Source organism: Rhinatrema bivittatum, chromosome 2 (assembly GCF_901001135.1).
Source record: "Rhinatrema bivittatum chromosome 2, aRhiBiv1.1, whole genome shotgun sequence".
In the NCBI taxonomy this organism is placed as follows: Eukaryota; Metazoa; Chordata; class Amphibia; order Gymnophiona; family Rhinatrematidae; genus Rhinatrema; species Rhinatrema bivittatum.
This window is the reverse complement of record NC_042616.1, coordinates 494,081,350-494,096,202: the sequence shown is the minus strand read 5'-3', so window position 1 is coordinate 494,096,202 and position 14,853 is coordinate 494,081,350. Positions and strand designations below refer to the sequence as shown.

Here is a 14,853-nt window from a genome sequence, read left to right as displayed (position 1 = left end):
CTTAGGACCAAAGTTATGCTCCTTTGCCAGCAGATGGAGATGGAGTAAGACTGCAAAGCTGACGTCACCTTACATATATCCCTGTAGTGACCTCAGCTCTCCAGTATTCTCCGTCTCCAGCAGATGGTGCATGTACTTCTCCATATGGGGATTGCTGTACTTTTTGGAAGGAGAAATTCTACATTTTAAATTGGAAGAAACATTGAGCCCCGCTCTCCTGTGGTGATACCTAAAGGTCCCTCCCCCAGTTGAGAATTCCTGAGGCAATTTCCGAGATCCCTCAGAGGTGTGCTTTGGTCCGGTAGCTGGTTCCCGGCATGGACTTTCTGCTTAGGCTGCTAAAAGGAAGCAGGTGCAGGAAGCCAAGCACGGCAGTGATGGCCAAAGCCCTCTCGCTCTGCAGCCGGAGACCGTCTCTGAACTCGGCCAGTAAGCGCTGAGCCTAGGTAAGTTTAAAAAAAAAAATTAAAAAAAATTTACCTCTCGATTCAGAGATATTTGGAGAGGTTTCGATAAGACTTCCACTGGTCTCCTTGCTTGGCGTGCCATACCAACGACGGTCACGATCCCACTAGGGTAAGGGGAAGTGGGGTTCTGAGCGGGTTGAGTGGCCCCCTAATGGGTTAGGCCCCGCTTTAGGCTTGGTCGGCACCCCCACGTGGTAGGCCTCAGCGGTGCCATCTTGCTCGCGTCTTTGTGAGTGCCATATTGCCCTCCATAGAATGTCAGTATGCTCGGTGCGTCTGCTCTGTGCACGCACAGCACGCATAACGTTGTACACGTACATTAGCGCACAACTTACTAAGCGCAGAATACAGGAAAAGCCAGGCGCATGGGCTGTGTATGTGCCTTGTCGCATCCTGCCTAGGTGCTTGAAATCTGTGCACATGAATTTTGTAAATGTGAGCCGATATGATTCTTGGTTGTCAACGCCATTGGCGGTAACTGTGCATCCTAAGTGCTTTTCTCTCTGCATTAATTGTCATATTAGGAGGGTTTCACAGTCTGAACTGGATTCCAACTTGTCAGCACTGTGAGGAAGCCCAAGGAGAGTTGGCCTTCCCAGACTTTACTAAGCCCGGCTCCTCCCATTCAGAGGATGGGTTAGCCACAGCCTTAACTGGAAGTACCCTGGATCTGAGTGCTTCCTTGACTGGGCCATTCATGGGAGAGGAAAATTCAGTGGCACCTACCCCAATACTTCTTGGGCTAGGCATGGACCCAGCTGCCTTCTCTTGGATGGAATTTTTCTAGGGTCTACAAACTTTCGTACAGGTGCAGTCTACTATCTCGCTTGCCCCTGTCCAGACGGATCCTCAGCTGATAAGCCCTCCCTCTCCCAGACCTATTGGCAGACCTCGAGAGCATGCCTCGCCTTACAAAGGGCATCCCTGGTAGGGACCTAGATGGCTCAGGCTAAGAGGACTATCTGGATCCCTTGGAAGAAGGGGAAATTCCTCCTGGGTTGGAACTGTATCGAACCATGTTATGGTTCTTTCATAGAGATGAATTGCTGGCCCATTTTTATCTCCCTATGGAAAGCCTCTTGCTATTTACCAGTACTGGAAGCCATCCAGGAGTTGATTGACCTGGAATGGGATGCCCCAGAAGCAAGTTTTAAAGGGGGACAAGAGTTAGAAGCTCTATACCATTGGATCCAGCAGTGAGAGAGTGCTTGCATTTCCCTAAAGTGGATGCGCTGGTCTGTGCCATCTTTAAGAGAACAACTATCCCAGTGGAGGGAGTAACAGCCTTAAAGGATGCACATGATAGACAAATGGAATCCATCCTTAAACAAACATTTGATGCAGTAGCAATTACCTTGCAGATTGCTTCTTGTTGTGCCTTGGTAGCTCATTCATATCTACTCCTCTCTCAGAAGGTGGATGACTTCGGGGGGGGCAGAGAATTCCAGAACAGTTATGGAACCCACCGTCGCCTTTTTAGCAGACGCAGGCTCAGATGTAGACCATACTTAGGCCAGAGGAGTAGCCTCGGTGGTGGCGGCCAGACAGAAATGGCTGCGGAATTGGTCAGCAGACACAACCTCCAAAGCAAATCTTACAAAGATGCCCTTTAAAGGATCACTCCTTTTCGGAAGCAAATTGGACAAGCTGGCCAGTAAATGGGGCGAACCCTCAGTTCCCCAGCTACTGGAAGATAAGGAAGCAGTTCAGCGCCCCTCTCCTATGAGGGAGCCGATCCAGGGGCTCCCAATATTTTCTCCTCTACAGAAACTTGACATTTCAGAGGTATCGGCCCTTTGGGAGGTTTCAGTCCTTTTATAGTTGACAGCCCAAGAGGAAGGGCAGGTTCGGGTTCAGGTTTGTCCTGAACCCCCAATGAAAATTTGCCGACCCACTCTCAGAACAAGGAGATAGGGGTTGACTGTCCTCTTCTACCAACGATGAGTCGAGATCACTTTGGACAAATGAGTACTGGAGGTTATACAAGAAAAATATGCGATAGAATTTCACAGCACTCCTTGGGACATATTCATGATGTCTCCATGCTACTCCTAGCACAAGAAGCAGGCAGTGGAGATTACCCTTTCAAAGCTCCTTAGCATGAGGGCTGTAATCCAAGTACCTGCACCCCAGGAAAATGGGGCGTTCACGTTGAAATACCCTTGCAATTATATATTCTTAGAACCAGATCAACTGAAGTTGTTCTTGGCTGTAAGACTCCCCAGGGATACTCCAACAGAACCGGTTTAAAGGAAATGAAGTAGTAACCTAGGCGTGTTTATTTCTTAGTTGTAAATGTTATATTTCCTTTGAGATTGCTCCTTCTGCCTCCTAATTACATTTATTTTTCTTATAATTTAAATGTCCGTGTGTATGTATGTATGTGTATGTGTGTGTGTATATATATATGTATGATGTTAAATATGTATATTTGAGAATATTATACTTTGTTAGGACATTGATTTTCTGTAAGGAGTTTTTTCCTGGTATAATTGTTCAAAAATTGAAAAATAAAGAATTAAAAAAAAAAAGAGATCCATGGACCCTGGAGTTCGTTCTCATTCAGACCTGGCTGGAAGAAAAGTTGTTATACGCCTTCCCTCCGTGGTCCCTGCTGGGTTAAGTCATTCATAGAATCGAGCACCACAGGGGTTAGTCCTGCTTTTGTAGCCCCAGATTGGCCCAGTCGTCCATGGTATGCGGACATGTAGAAACTCCTGGTGGAGAACCCTCTGTGCCTTCCACCGCACAGGGACATGCTGCAGTAAGGACCGATTCTTCATGAGGATCCAACTTGATTCTGTGTTACAGTCTGGCCCTTGAGAGGGCTCGCCTGATGAAGTGTGGATATTTGGCAGCAGTAATTTCCACTTTGCTCTGCGCACGGAAGTTCTCGACGTCCTTAGCATATGTGTGAATCTGGAGAATATTTGAGGCCTGATGCGAGGAACACGGGGCTGCCCCTCGGATGACCAAACTCCCTATGGTTCTGGAATTTTTACAGGATGGCCTGAATAAAGGGTTGTCCCTTAATTTCTTGAAGGTCCAGGTAGCAGCTCTCTCCTGTTTCAGAGGCGAGGTGAACAGAACTCCTGTCGGCGCATCCGGTCTTGGCCTGTTTCCTAAAAGGGGTTAATCTAGTGTTGGATTTTTTAGCAGGCCGCTGCACAGTCTCTCCCTGCACCTGTTAACACTGAAGACAGTGTTCTTGGTGGCGATATGCTCGGCTTAGCATATGTCTGAACTACAGACACTGTCGTGTCGGGAACTATTCCTCCATATAACTCCAGGTATGCTACAGCTTCACACCATTTCTTCCTTCTTGCCTAAGGTAGCCTCAGAGTTTCACTTAAATCAGTCTATTTCTTTACCGTCCCTAGATGGACTCAAAGACATGGAAGACTACCGCATCCTCCACGATTTAAACCATCAGTAGGGTTTTAGTGCAGTATCTGGAAATCTCGGAACCGGTGCACAAGACAGACCGCTTATTTGATCTTCACGGTGGAAAGAAACAAGGTGAGGTAGCTTTGCAAGCTATCTTAACTCACTGGATCAAGGAGATGATCATGGAAGCTTATGTAGAGGCAGGGAAGCCATTACCCTTTCAGGTTAAAGCTCATTCCACTAGGGCAGAACTAAGCTGCTGAGCAGCAACATGGTCTTCCTTGCACACCTTCTCCAGGTTCTATTGCCTGATCGTTCGGGCCCCAAGAGGACACAGCTGGACCATGGGCAGCCTCCCGCCCCGTTCGGGAGTAGCTTTTGTACATCCCATTGGTCCTGAGTCCATCTGGCTACACGCTGGAAATGGAGAAATTACCTATTTCCTAGCATGTAGCAGATGGACTCAGGACCAATGGGTATAGTGTACTCCTGAAAGCAGTTGGAGATGGATCAGATTTCAATCTGACGTCAGCCCCTAGTACATATACCCCTGCAGTAAGTGCAGCTCTTCAGTATTTTCCGTCTCCATAGCAGTTAGGGACTATCTGTACGCTCTCGCAGCGTTAGAACCAATTCAAGAAGAAAACCCAAATTTGAAGACGAAACCTACCTTTGAAGACGAGCCCCGCTCTCCTGCAGTGATGCCCTCGGGTCCCTCCCCCAGTTGAGATTTCTCGAGGTGATTTCCGTGGTCCCTCGGAGGTGAGCCTCGGTCCGGCAACCGAATCGCAGCAAGGACCTAGCCCCCAATCCTGGGCGCGGCTGAGAGGCAGCGGGTGCCCCATCGAGCGCGGCGGTGAAGGTATTTGCCCTCTCCCCCCACAGCCAGAGACTGCCCGGAAAGAAACCAGGAAGCGCCGAAGACAAGGTAAGGTAGAAATCTTCAGCGTCGACTCCAAGGTTCAAGGAGTCGCACAGGTCGCCGACTAGGACCAGTGCCGCCGGGTTGATCCGCCCTAGCAGGGCCAGGCCCCGATTACATCCAAGGGTCTACCCACGTGGAGACCCTCCGAGGTAGTCGCCATATTGCCCGCGTGTTCGCTGTCGCCATCTTGGCCCTATTCGCCGCTCTGCTCGTAGTCTCGGGCCAGGCGCACAAGCTTACTTAGGCGCACAAATTACATGTGCACATAAAGTTACATGCACATATTCCTTATGCGCTTAAGTTACACGCACAAGGGCCGCGCGCCTACCGGGCTAAGCGCATAACCACGACTTGTGCACACAATTGCGTGCACAACCCACACACACATCTAGACGCGTCGGAGTGTATAAAGGTTTACGCGCCGACAACCATGGCACCACCAGAAACGGAGATAAAGGCTCAAGGTCTCTGCCCAGCATGCCATATCAGGGTCGCACAAAGCGAGGCGGCCAACGCACTGTACGCTCAGTGCGAGGAGGCCCTGGGAGATCCAGCCCAAGGCCAGTCCCACTCAGGACCAAGTAATAGCTCCTCAGGGGGTACCCCGGACCTTGCAATTCCCAGCGGGACACCCCCACAAACAGGGACCTCCAGGGACCCAACACACCTTAGCTTGGATCCAGTGTCTATCTCATGAGTGGAGTTCTTCAAAGGGATACACACCTTTGTTCACATGCAGTCGGAACCCCTGGCTGACCAGCCACACCTTCCGCCAGAGGACCTCTATGCCCCAGGCCCCTCGAGGCCTAGACAAAGGTTTCCACCACCCAGGAGCCCCATCTCTGGGGACACGGACAACTCTGAAGAGGAAGCAGAGCCCCTAGAAGAGGGGGAACTACCCCCGGGGACAGAGCCTCACCGAACCATGAGACGCTTTTTCACCAAGGACGAGCTCCCTGACCTGGTCACCCACAGCCTGAGGGAGCTCGCTAATCCGGCCTAGATGCTTCGGGGGGAACCCAAGCCGAATCCCCTACTGGAGGGCCTCCGCCAGCCCTCCTGCCATTTCCCACTGTTACAGGCCGTGCAGCAGCTAATTGACCTGGAATGGAACGCTCCAGAGTCCACTTTCAAAGGGGGACGAGCTATGGCAGCCATGTACCCCCTGGACCCGGCGACCAAAGTTCTTCTCACATGCCCACGAGTTGATGCCATGGTCTGTGCAGTCTCGAAGCACGCTACTATCCCAGTGGATGGAGGAACAGCGCTCAAAGATGCATATGACCGGTGCCTGGAATCCATCCTTAAACAGTCTTTTGACGTAGCCACTATGTCCCTACAAATAGCGGCCTGCTGCACCATAGTGACACGTGCCTGCTTATCTCAGACAAGGAGCAACACCCCTGGAGAAGTCATGGAACCAGCAGTGTTATTCCTTTGGTCGCTGCTTCTGATCTAGTGCGCACAGCGGCCAGCGGAGTGTCATCTGCGGTGGCTGCCAGGAGGCAACTCTGGCTCCGAAGCTGGTCGGCCGACGCATCTTCCAAAACTCGCCTCACAAGGATGCCCTTCAAAGGATCCCTCCTGTTCGGCAGCGAGCTAGAGAAACTGGCCAACAAATGGGGCAAGTCCCCATTGCCGCGTCTACCGGGGGACAGGACGAAGAAGAACCAGTGACCCTTCCCCCGGCCCTCCAGGGGCAGAAGTTCACAGCACTTCAATCCATACAGAAGCAACTATCAAGCGCCCCGCCCTACGGCAGGAACCAGTCCTTTTGGACCAAGCACAACAAGAGGGGAACCAGCTCGGGTTCAGGCCCCAGCCATACCCCACAATGAGATTCAGCCGACCCATCCAAGGGAAGAAGCCATAGGGGGCAGACTAGCCCTATTCTACCACAGATGGGTCGAGATAACTGCGGACAAGTGGGTCCTAGCCATCATTCGGGAGGGTTACTATCTAGATTTTCTACAAACCCCTCCAGACAAGTTCGTGGAGTCCCCCTGCCATGACCTCGCCAAGAGGGTAGCAATGGAAGCTACACTAACCAGACTACTGGCCCTCGAGGCCATAACCCCAGTGCCTCCACAAGAAATAAATACTGGGCATTATTCCATTTATTTTATCGTCCCCAAGAAAGAGGGGACGTTCAGGCCCATCCTGGACCTCAAGTCGGTCAACCGCCACCTGAGGATTCCCCGCTTCCACATGGAAACCCTGCGATCCGTAATAAGGGCGATACAACCGGGAGAGTTTCTCACATCCCTGGATCTTTTGGAGGCCTACCTACACATCCCAGTTCATCAGGAACACCAGCGCTATCTACGCTTCAAAATCCTGAACCACCACTACCAGTTCCGGGCACTACCCTTCGGGTTAGCCACAGCACCCCGGACGTTCACCAAGATCATAGTGGTGGTGGGGGGTAACATTGAGGAAGGAAGGAATTCTCGTACATCCTTACCTAGACGATTGGATGATCAGAGTGAAATCCCCAGAGGAAAGCCGCCAAGCAACCAACAGAGCCAAAACACTACTGGAGAGCCTAGGATGGGTGGTCAACACAAACAAAAGTTGTCTGCAGCCCTCACAGTCTCTAGAGTACCTAGGAGTCCGATTCGACACCAAAGAAGACAAGCTCAGCCTGACTCCCACAAGGAGATCAAAACTGTGGAACCGGTTACAAAGCCTGTTGAGTGAACCTCGACCTACAGCATGGGATCACCTGCAAGTCCTCAGTTTGGCATCCACACTGGAAGTAGTGCCATGGGCACGAGCTCACATGAGACCCCTGCAGCACTCACTTCTATCACGATGAAATCCGCTGTCTCAGAACTACGCCGTACGTCTATCACTCCCGGGCAGGGTTCGGACCCAGATATGGTGGTGGCTACTGGCCAGCCACCTGAGCCAGGGAGCAAGACTATCCTCCCCAACCTGGACCCTGCTCACCACAGACGCCAGCCTACGAGGATGGGGAGCTCACTGTGAGGAATTAACCGCCCAAGGGCAGTGGAACACGGAAGAGGCGGGATTGAACATCAACCGCCTAGAAGTGTGGGCAGTCAGACTAGCCTGCCTACGCTTCGCCCACAGACTCCGAGACAAAGCGGTCAGAGTAATGTCAGACAACGCCACTACAGTGGCCTACATGAACAGTCAGGGAGGAACCAGAAGCCAACAGGTGTCTCTGGAAAAAGAGCCCCTAATGATGTAGGCGGAAGTAAACCTCCAAGAGATCTCGGCCGTCCACATCACCGGGAAAGACAACACCACGGCGGACTTCCTCAGCAGGGAAGAGACAAAAGGGGAAGTGGCCTCGCGGGCAACCATAGTCCACTGGATCAAGGAAGTCATCAAGGCGGCCTACGTAGATTCAGGCAGGCCTCTGCCTCTACAGGTCAAGGCCCATTCTACCAGAGCCCAGGTAGTATCCTGGGCAGAAACCAGAATGCTGTCATCCGCAGAGATCTGCAGGGTGGCGACATGGTCCTCCATCCACACCTTCTCCAGTTTCTACCGTCTGGATGTTCAGGCTAGGGAGGACACAGCATTTGCAAGGGCAGTACTAAGTGGGTCACGGGCAGCTTCCCACCCGGTTCGGGAGTAGCTTTTATACATCCCATTGGTCCTGAGTCTATCTGCTACACGCTAGGAAATGAAGAAATTACTTACCTGATAATTTCGTTTTCCTTAGTGTAGACAGATGGACTCAGCATCCCACCCTTGGCTGCCGTTACGCATGGAACTTTGAATGATTCAAGGGTAAGCCATGTTTTCATTCACCTAGGGCACCCACCCTACTGGGTGTCGATGCTTTTGGGTTGAGTGCACTGTATTTTATAATGTTTGTTTAAAAATGGGCATTTAAAAATGAAACTCACTGTAAAAAAAGTAACTTCATAGTAAAATGCAGCAGAATATATGAAATAATACAGAGAAACCTGCCATAAACTAGGACTTCCGAAACCTGTCCTGGTTACTCCACAGCCAGATGGGTTGCGAATATTCAGAATGAACATGCACGAGAAAAAATCTGCCTCATATCCAGCTCCCCCTGCTGTGTCAGTCCTCCTCTTTGTCTTCCCTGCCAACTGACTCTTGCATCTGATTCTATTTTGTTTGCCACCTGCCACTGACACCTTGCCTGGATTCTGACTTTCCTTGCTCGCTACTTGCCTCTGTCCCCTGTCTGGCTCTGGACCACCACCTACGCTGTTCTCATAGCCCCCCCCCCCCCCGGAACCCAAGGGGGGGGGGCTCATATACTTGAAGCCCTAGACCAGTCTCTGGCCAGCAAACCTCCTCCAGCTGTCTGTGAGTGCCTATGTGTCTCACCACAGCAACATCGCTTACACATTTATCTCTTGTATATTCATTGTGGATAAGCTGAATAGCCAACTAGCTGTGGAGAGTCTTGGGAATCCTGCCATAAAAAAAAAACAAAACACAAATGAGGCCTTGCATCCTTTTGGTTTCCTCCCTTAGCTGTTCTACCCTGTAGCAGGGTCCAATGAGGGTGGGAGACAGTTCATGCAAGGCCCCTTTGATATGAATCTGCTATGGGTCATGGAACAGCTGAAAGATGACAACCTGCATCAGTTTGTGCAAAAAAAGTATTTGTATCAAGAAACAATAAAAAAAACTTTGACAAAGTCTAATCTATATCTGTCTGAATAAATATTATTGATGGGGAAAGGAATCGTTTCACTGATTTATTTTCTTGTTGGTTTATTTTTTCCCATCCCCTTCCTTCCTTTTCCTCTCGCTCTGTTAGAAAATGAGAGCTGAATTGGATCAGAAGAAGTCCTTGCTGAAAGCAATGGAAATGGAGCTGCAGAACAGCATGCAAATTAACAACCAGCTCTCCCAGTCATTCCCGCAGTACGACGTGGACATCTCCAAGTTCAGTGAGAAAGTAAATCAGCTGACAGACCGTTGGCAGAGAATTGAAAAAGAAATTGATGACAGGTATGCTTTAGTGATTTTGACTATGTGGGTCAGAACAGAATTTTTCATGGAACCTGCAAGAATGATGTTGCACCAAAATTTGAGTCTTCACGTCATGCTCTCAGTTTGCAGGCACTGACTTCTGTGTCATCGAAAAACTGCTCACAGAGCCCTCACCATCTCTTGTCTACCGTGCCATGTGTCCAAGCTGAACTTCTCCACTAAAGCCAAATCTTTTTGTGCTTCTTTGATGCCAGCAAATATTAATCTCCAGACCTATCACCAGAGCAGAGAGAGGACCTTACTTCCACTGTTTTAAAATAGAGGCATTGATACAGACTCCAAATGCACCAAATATACAAATCAAAAGGCCGCACAAGTTTTTGCTTTGATTATTGCCTGCTTCTTCTGCAGGTAATTTCTCAGTTGGAAATTACACGGGTAAATCTGAATAATCAAAGCTACATGCAGAATTCCTCTCTCTGTCCCCTCCGCTCCTATAAGTATGTGCATTATTGACCAACTTGCATAAATTTATCCTCTGACAAGTTGGACAATAATCAAAGCCCCCACGACCACAAGTGAAATGCATTTTTACCCAGGGAAAAGCCTTTGACTATTTCCCTCCCCACTTAGAGGATCAGAGTGTAAAAGGGAATATGATATTTGCAATTTGTTGTTTGGACTGTCTCTTGGGGAATATAGGCTAGATATGGTTAAGCTAATCATACACACGGTCTGTCACACAATGAGCCACTTCCTGAAAAGTTACACTCGGAAGATACTGCAACTTCATTTTACCTGGAGCTATCTTATTAATGGGAAATCTTAAGCACAAGGAGTATATATATATTTTTGAAACTCTTTATTTAAAGACTTTCTAGACATACAAAAATAATTCATATGAAAGTACACAAATTACATACCACATGTACAATGATAATGAATAGGACATCAAGTGCACACAGGTCTTCAATTACACTACAGCGTTCCTGCTCAACAGAAAAGAACTAATTACTGTAGCAATGGGATTGCATAGTAGTGGTGAAATACATCTCAGGAAGCTCTGAATTTAAACTGTTCATTCTTTAGGACATATTGCAGCCATTCAAGATCGCCAATATTGTGAGGCTGAGCCTTGTTTAGCTCACTAAACCCTTGTTTAGTGAGCTAAACAAGGGTTACATTTCTAAAAAGTAGCAATAGTAAACTAGGCCGCTAGCAACAAGTGTGCCACCAGACGTCTATTTTTCTGAGGTATCAGGGACCCATCCTATTGACCCAGCAAGTCCATCATAGGCGCTATATATACTAGAAAATCCAAAATGTCAGCAATCTCTTGAGTAATGGCCATCCAGAATTGTCTGGATGGCCTTAAAAAGATTAAAACCATTACTTTTCAAAACTGACTTTCAAACAGTCCTTCAATCTCTTATTTTTGCTGGTTTAGATTATTGTAATAGCTTATTTTTGGGTCTCCCAGATTCCACCTTAAAACTGTTGCAACAGGTACAGAATTCTGCAGCCCGATTGTTAACAGGTTCGCCGATGAGACATCACATTTCCTCCATTTTGTCCAAGTTACATTGGCTCCCTATTAAATTCCGTGTAAAATATAAAGTCCTGTCTCTTATTCATTCTTTAATACATGACCCAGACTCAACTTGGCTCTGTACATCACTACAGTTATACAAACCGGCTAGACACATTAGATCCGCTAATAAATACCTGCTTGATGTTCCTACAGTTAGACTGGCGAGACTGAATATAACCAGAGAAAGAGCCTTTTCAGTAGCAGGACCCTTGTTGTGGAACTCACTTCCCAACACGTTAAGGCAAATTACCAACCATAAAGAATTCAAGAAGGCAGTAAAAACTTATCTATTCAAGATAGCTTTCGGAGACCTTGACAGTTTGAATACCTAACCCCAATAAGGTAGATATCATCTACTCATACTGATAGCTTAATTACTTATCTCTTAGGGCTTTGGTTTCCATGAGACATAGTCTCTAGGATATCCTACTTTTATCTTTTCTGGCTTTTTACTTGTTTTTGTAAAAAAATAGTATAGCATTGTTTAAAAGAGTAGGGTCTATAAAGATATATTGTATTTTTTTTCCTCCTATTACTTTACTTTACCTGTTATTTTTGGTTTTATTTTATTTTTTACTGTTTTTAGTTAAAATAATTTTTTTTAGTTACTTATTTTTGATCTTTTTTATAATCTAATTTTGTAAACCGTTTTGGTCAGACTTCGTTTGAAAAGACGGTATAGAAATATTTTTAAATAAATAAATAAATAATGCCACTACATATGGATGAACGATCCAACTTGCTACATCCTCTCCAACAAATAGGTTCAGAATTAGGGGAAAATTTAGAGTAGAATACAGACATGCGATATGTCCTGTGCATCAACTCAACCCACCTCTGACATAGAGAGCTGTGGTGAGCATTAGACCAAATATTCTTTCAAGTAGGGGCATTCTAAGCCGTACCCAGGTCTGCATTCCATTTGCTGTAATCCATTTAGAGAAAAAAATCAGGTTCATTCAGAAATGTCTCCCAGCCTCCAAGGGACCATATTGGTGTGGAAAGGTAAAAAAGATTGGCCAAAGCATGACATCATTGTAAATAATGGACTCAAAAGTATGAATTATCCCATCCTCCCAAAGCTGAGCCAGATAATATAAATCACAGGATTTCCATTCCTTCAACACTGCAGAAAAAGAATAGCCAGAACAGGCTTCCTATATATAGGAGCTAAAAAAAAATAATGTATTTATCTAAGCCCAAGTAGGCCAGTAACTGGCCCCACACATGTAACTTGTGGGCCAGGATGAGATTATTTCTAGTCACCTTGCACTGCAGAGGATCAGAAACTGAAAGGAAAGGCAACCTCATCAGCTTGTATGTTCTCCAAATGTAGCCAGGGTGCATCGCTGTGACCAAACCAAGATTTTAAAAAAACAAGACGGGCTGCCCAATAATAAACCTGAATATTGGGAAGGGCCATTTCCCCTGTCACTTTGGTAACCATTGTTGGTTGAGACATATGCACTCTGGTCTTTGTCACCAAATAAATTTGGAGTATGCACTGTGCAGAGCATCAAAAACCCGATTAGTATTATTACATGGAACATGCTGAAACTGATAACCTGGAAGGATGTTCATCTTTATCAAGTTTATGTGACCAACCCATGAAATAGGAAGATCCATCTATGAATGAAGGTCATGTCAAATCTTGCTCAAGAGGGAATCAAAATTTTTAGCAAACAAAATGCATAAATCCCAAGATATAAAGATCCCAAGATATCGAAATCCATCCTGCATAACCTTAAAGACCAGCATGCAAATAGGAAAGGCTACTCTCGATCCAATCGGAAAGATTTCAGATTTATCATAATTGATCTTATAGCCAGACAGATTATCATATCTATCCGGCAGCAAAAGAAGGGAAGGACCAGAGACGTGAGGATTGGAAAGGTAAATCAAGACATCCTTCGCACAAAGAGGGATATTGTGTACTCGACTCCCAAATTGCAACCCAGAAATATTAGGATCCTGCCTAATGGCCGCAGCCAGCGGTTCTATAGCAGAGGGGACAGTGGGCAACCTTGATGTGTGCGACATCCTGTAGACAGAAATGGTGAAAGAACCCCATAAATGAGAAGGCTAGCATGGGGTCAAGCATACATAGCCCCAAACCATGCCAAAAAAAACCTCAGGCAAGCCTGCGTTACATAGAAGCACGAAGAGAAATGACCAAGAGACACGGTCAAAGGCCTTTTCTGTATCTAGAGAAACAATTAGCCCCATCTTGCCCCCATGGTTGGCCATGTGCAGAATGTTGAATAAATGCCTAGAGTTGCACATAGAGAGTCTCCTCTTCACAAAGTCCATTTGATCCCCATGCACAAGTAGAGATAAACACTGAACTTTGTTCTCTGCCTCCATCTGCTGGTGGGAGTGCATAACCAACTGGTCTGGACTGATCTGTGGTATTACAGGAACGAAAATTAGCAGGTAAGAACCAATTTTCCTATATTTGATAGACTGCCTTTTACCAGGAACATGCCTTTCGACGCCCGGACCAATGCTATGGAACTTCCTTCTTCTGGAGATAAGATTTATTACAGAATTGTATGAGATCTTTTTTTTTTAATGCAATATTATTGTCTTGACCCGCTAGAAAGCAATGTACATGACTACATGTTTACGTACATCCATTTGAAATTCAGAAGTACATACATAAATGATTTCCCTGCTCTCTTCGTAGTACGCATAAAAAGAACACGTGAAATTGCTTCCATGCTTACTTTTTTATGTGTACAATGCTTCCTCCAGGGTAATATTCACAAAACCCATTTTCCTAGCATGTAGCCAGATGGACTCAGGACCAGTGGGTTATGTGCTCTTCTGCTAGCAGATGGGAGACGAAGTCAGATTTCAAAGCTGACATCAACCTAGATACACCCCTGCAGTGACCTCAGCCCTTCAATATCCTCCTCAAAAAGCCATTGTGGATATATATCTTGAGTAAACAACTTGATTAAAACTGATCAAACTTGATTAAACTGATTTCAAAAACCGGAGACCGCCAGTGCGCTCAACCAAGTTAACACAGACACCAGACTAACTGCGGGTTTCCTGACCTAGGGGTAGGCAATGGCTTACCTGTAACTGTTTAATGTCGAGGTTCTCTTTCCAAGGCCCTCCTTCTCTGTGAGCGGGATACTGAGTTCATCTGTCTACACTAAGGAAAATGAAATTATCAGGTAGGTAATTTCTCCATTTCTGATCGCTAGCATGAATTAATATTATACCTTACACATCCAAAAATGGCACAGTACTTTTGGTTTATTGACATTATGCTGAAGCTAGGAATATTTTATTTTCCATTGTCATAAATATTCTGATCAGCTGCAAATTAACAAGTAGCAATGACAACAAAAAAATAGGAGAGGTCTCTGCGTTGTTTTCACAAATGTCCTTTTGCAATAACCAAGTCGGAGGATACGGAAAGAAGTGCAGAAACAAGGAGGCTGGGATATGATCATGGTCTCCACAACCATGCATGCAAATGTTTATATGTTGTAGACGTTTAGGGTGATGTTCCCAAA

The 14,853-nt window shown here is 46.6% G+C and overlaps 1 protein-coding gene and 1 long non-coding RNA gene across 6 annotated transcripts in view; one reads left to right on the top strand and one right to left on the bottom strand.

The window, feature by feature from the left end:
* LOC115085058 overlaps positions 1-14,853 on the bottom strand; it is an 82,236-nt gene that overhangs the window by 7,465 nt on the left and 59,918 nt on the right. The window contains exon 2 of one of the 2 annotated variants that reach the window (XR_003854704.1): positions 14,408-14,486. The exons of the other annotated variant lie outside the window; for it this stretch is intronic. This is a non-coding gene — a long non-coding RNA (uncharacterized LOC115085058). The remainder of the gene's footprint in view (positions 1-14,407; positions 14,487-14,853) is intronic. 2 annotated transcript variants of the gene reach the window in all.
* Positions 1-14,853, top strand: part of DSP (desmoplakin) — a 169,984-nt gene that overhangs the window by 109,427 nt on the left and 45,704 nt on the right. For all 4 annotated transcript variants that reach the window (XM_029590612.1, XM_029590610.1, XM_029590613.1 and 1 more), the window contains exon 18: positions 9,557-9,750. In XM_029590612.1, coding sequence (XP_029446472.1) covers positions 9,557-9,750 — 194 coding nt within the window. The remainder of the gene's footprint in view (positions 1-9,556; positions 9,751-14,853) is intronic.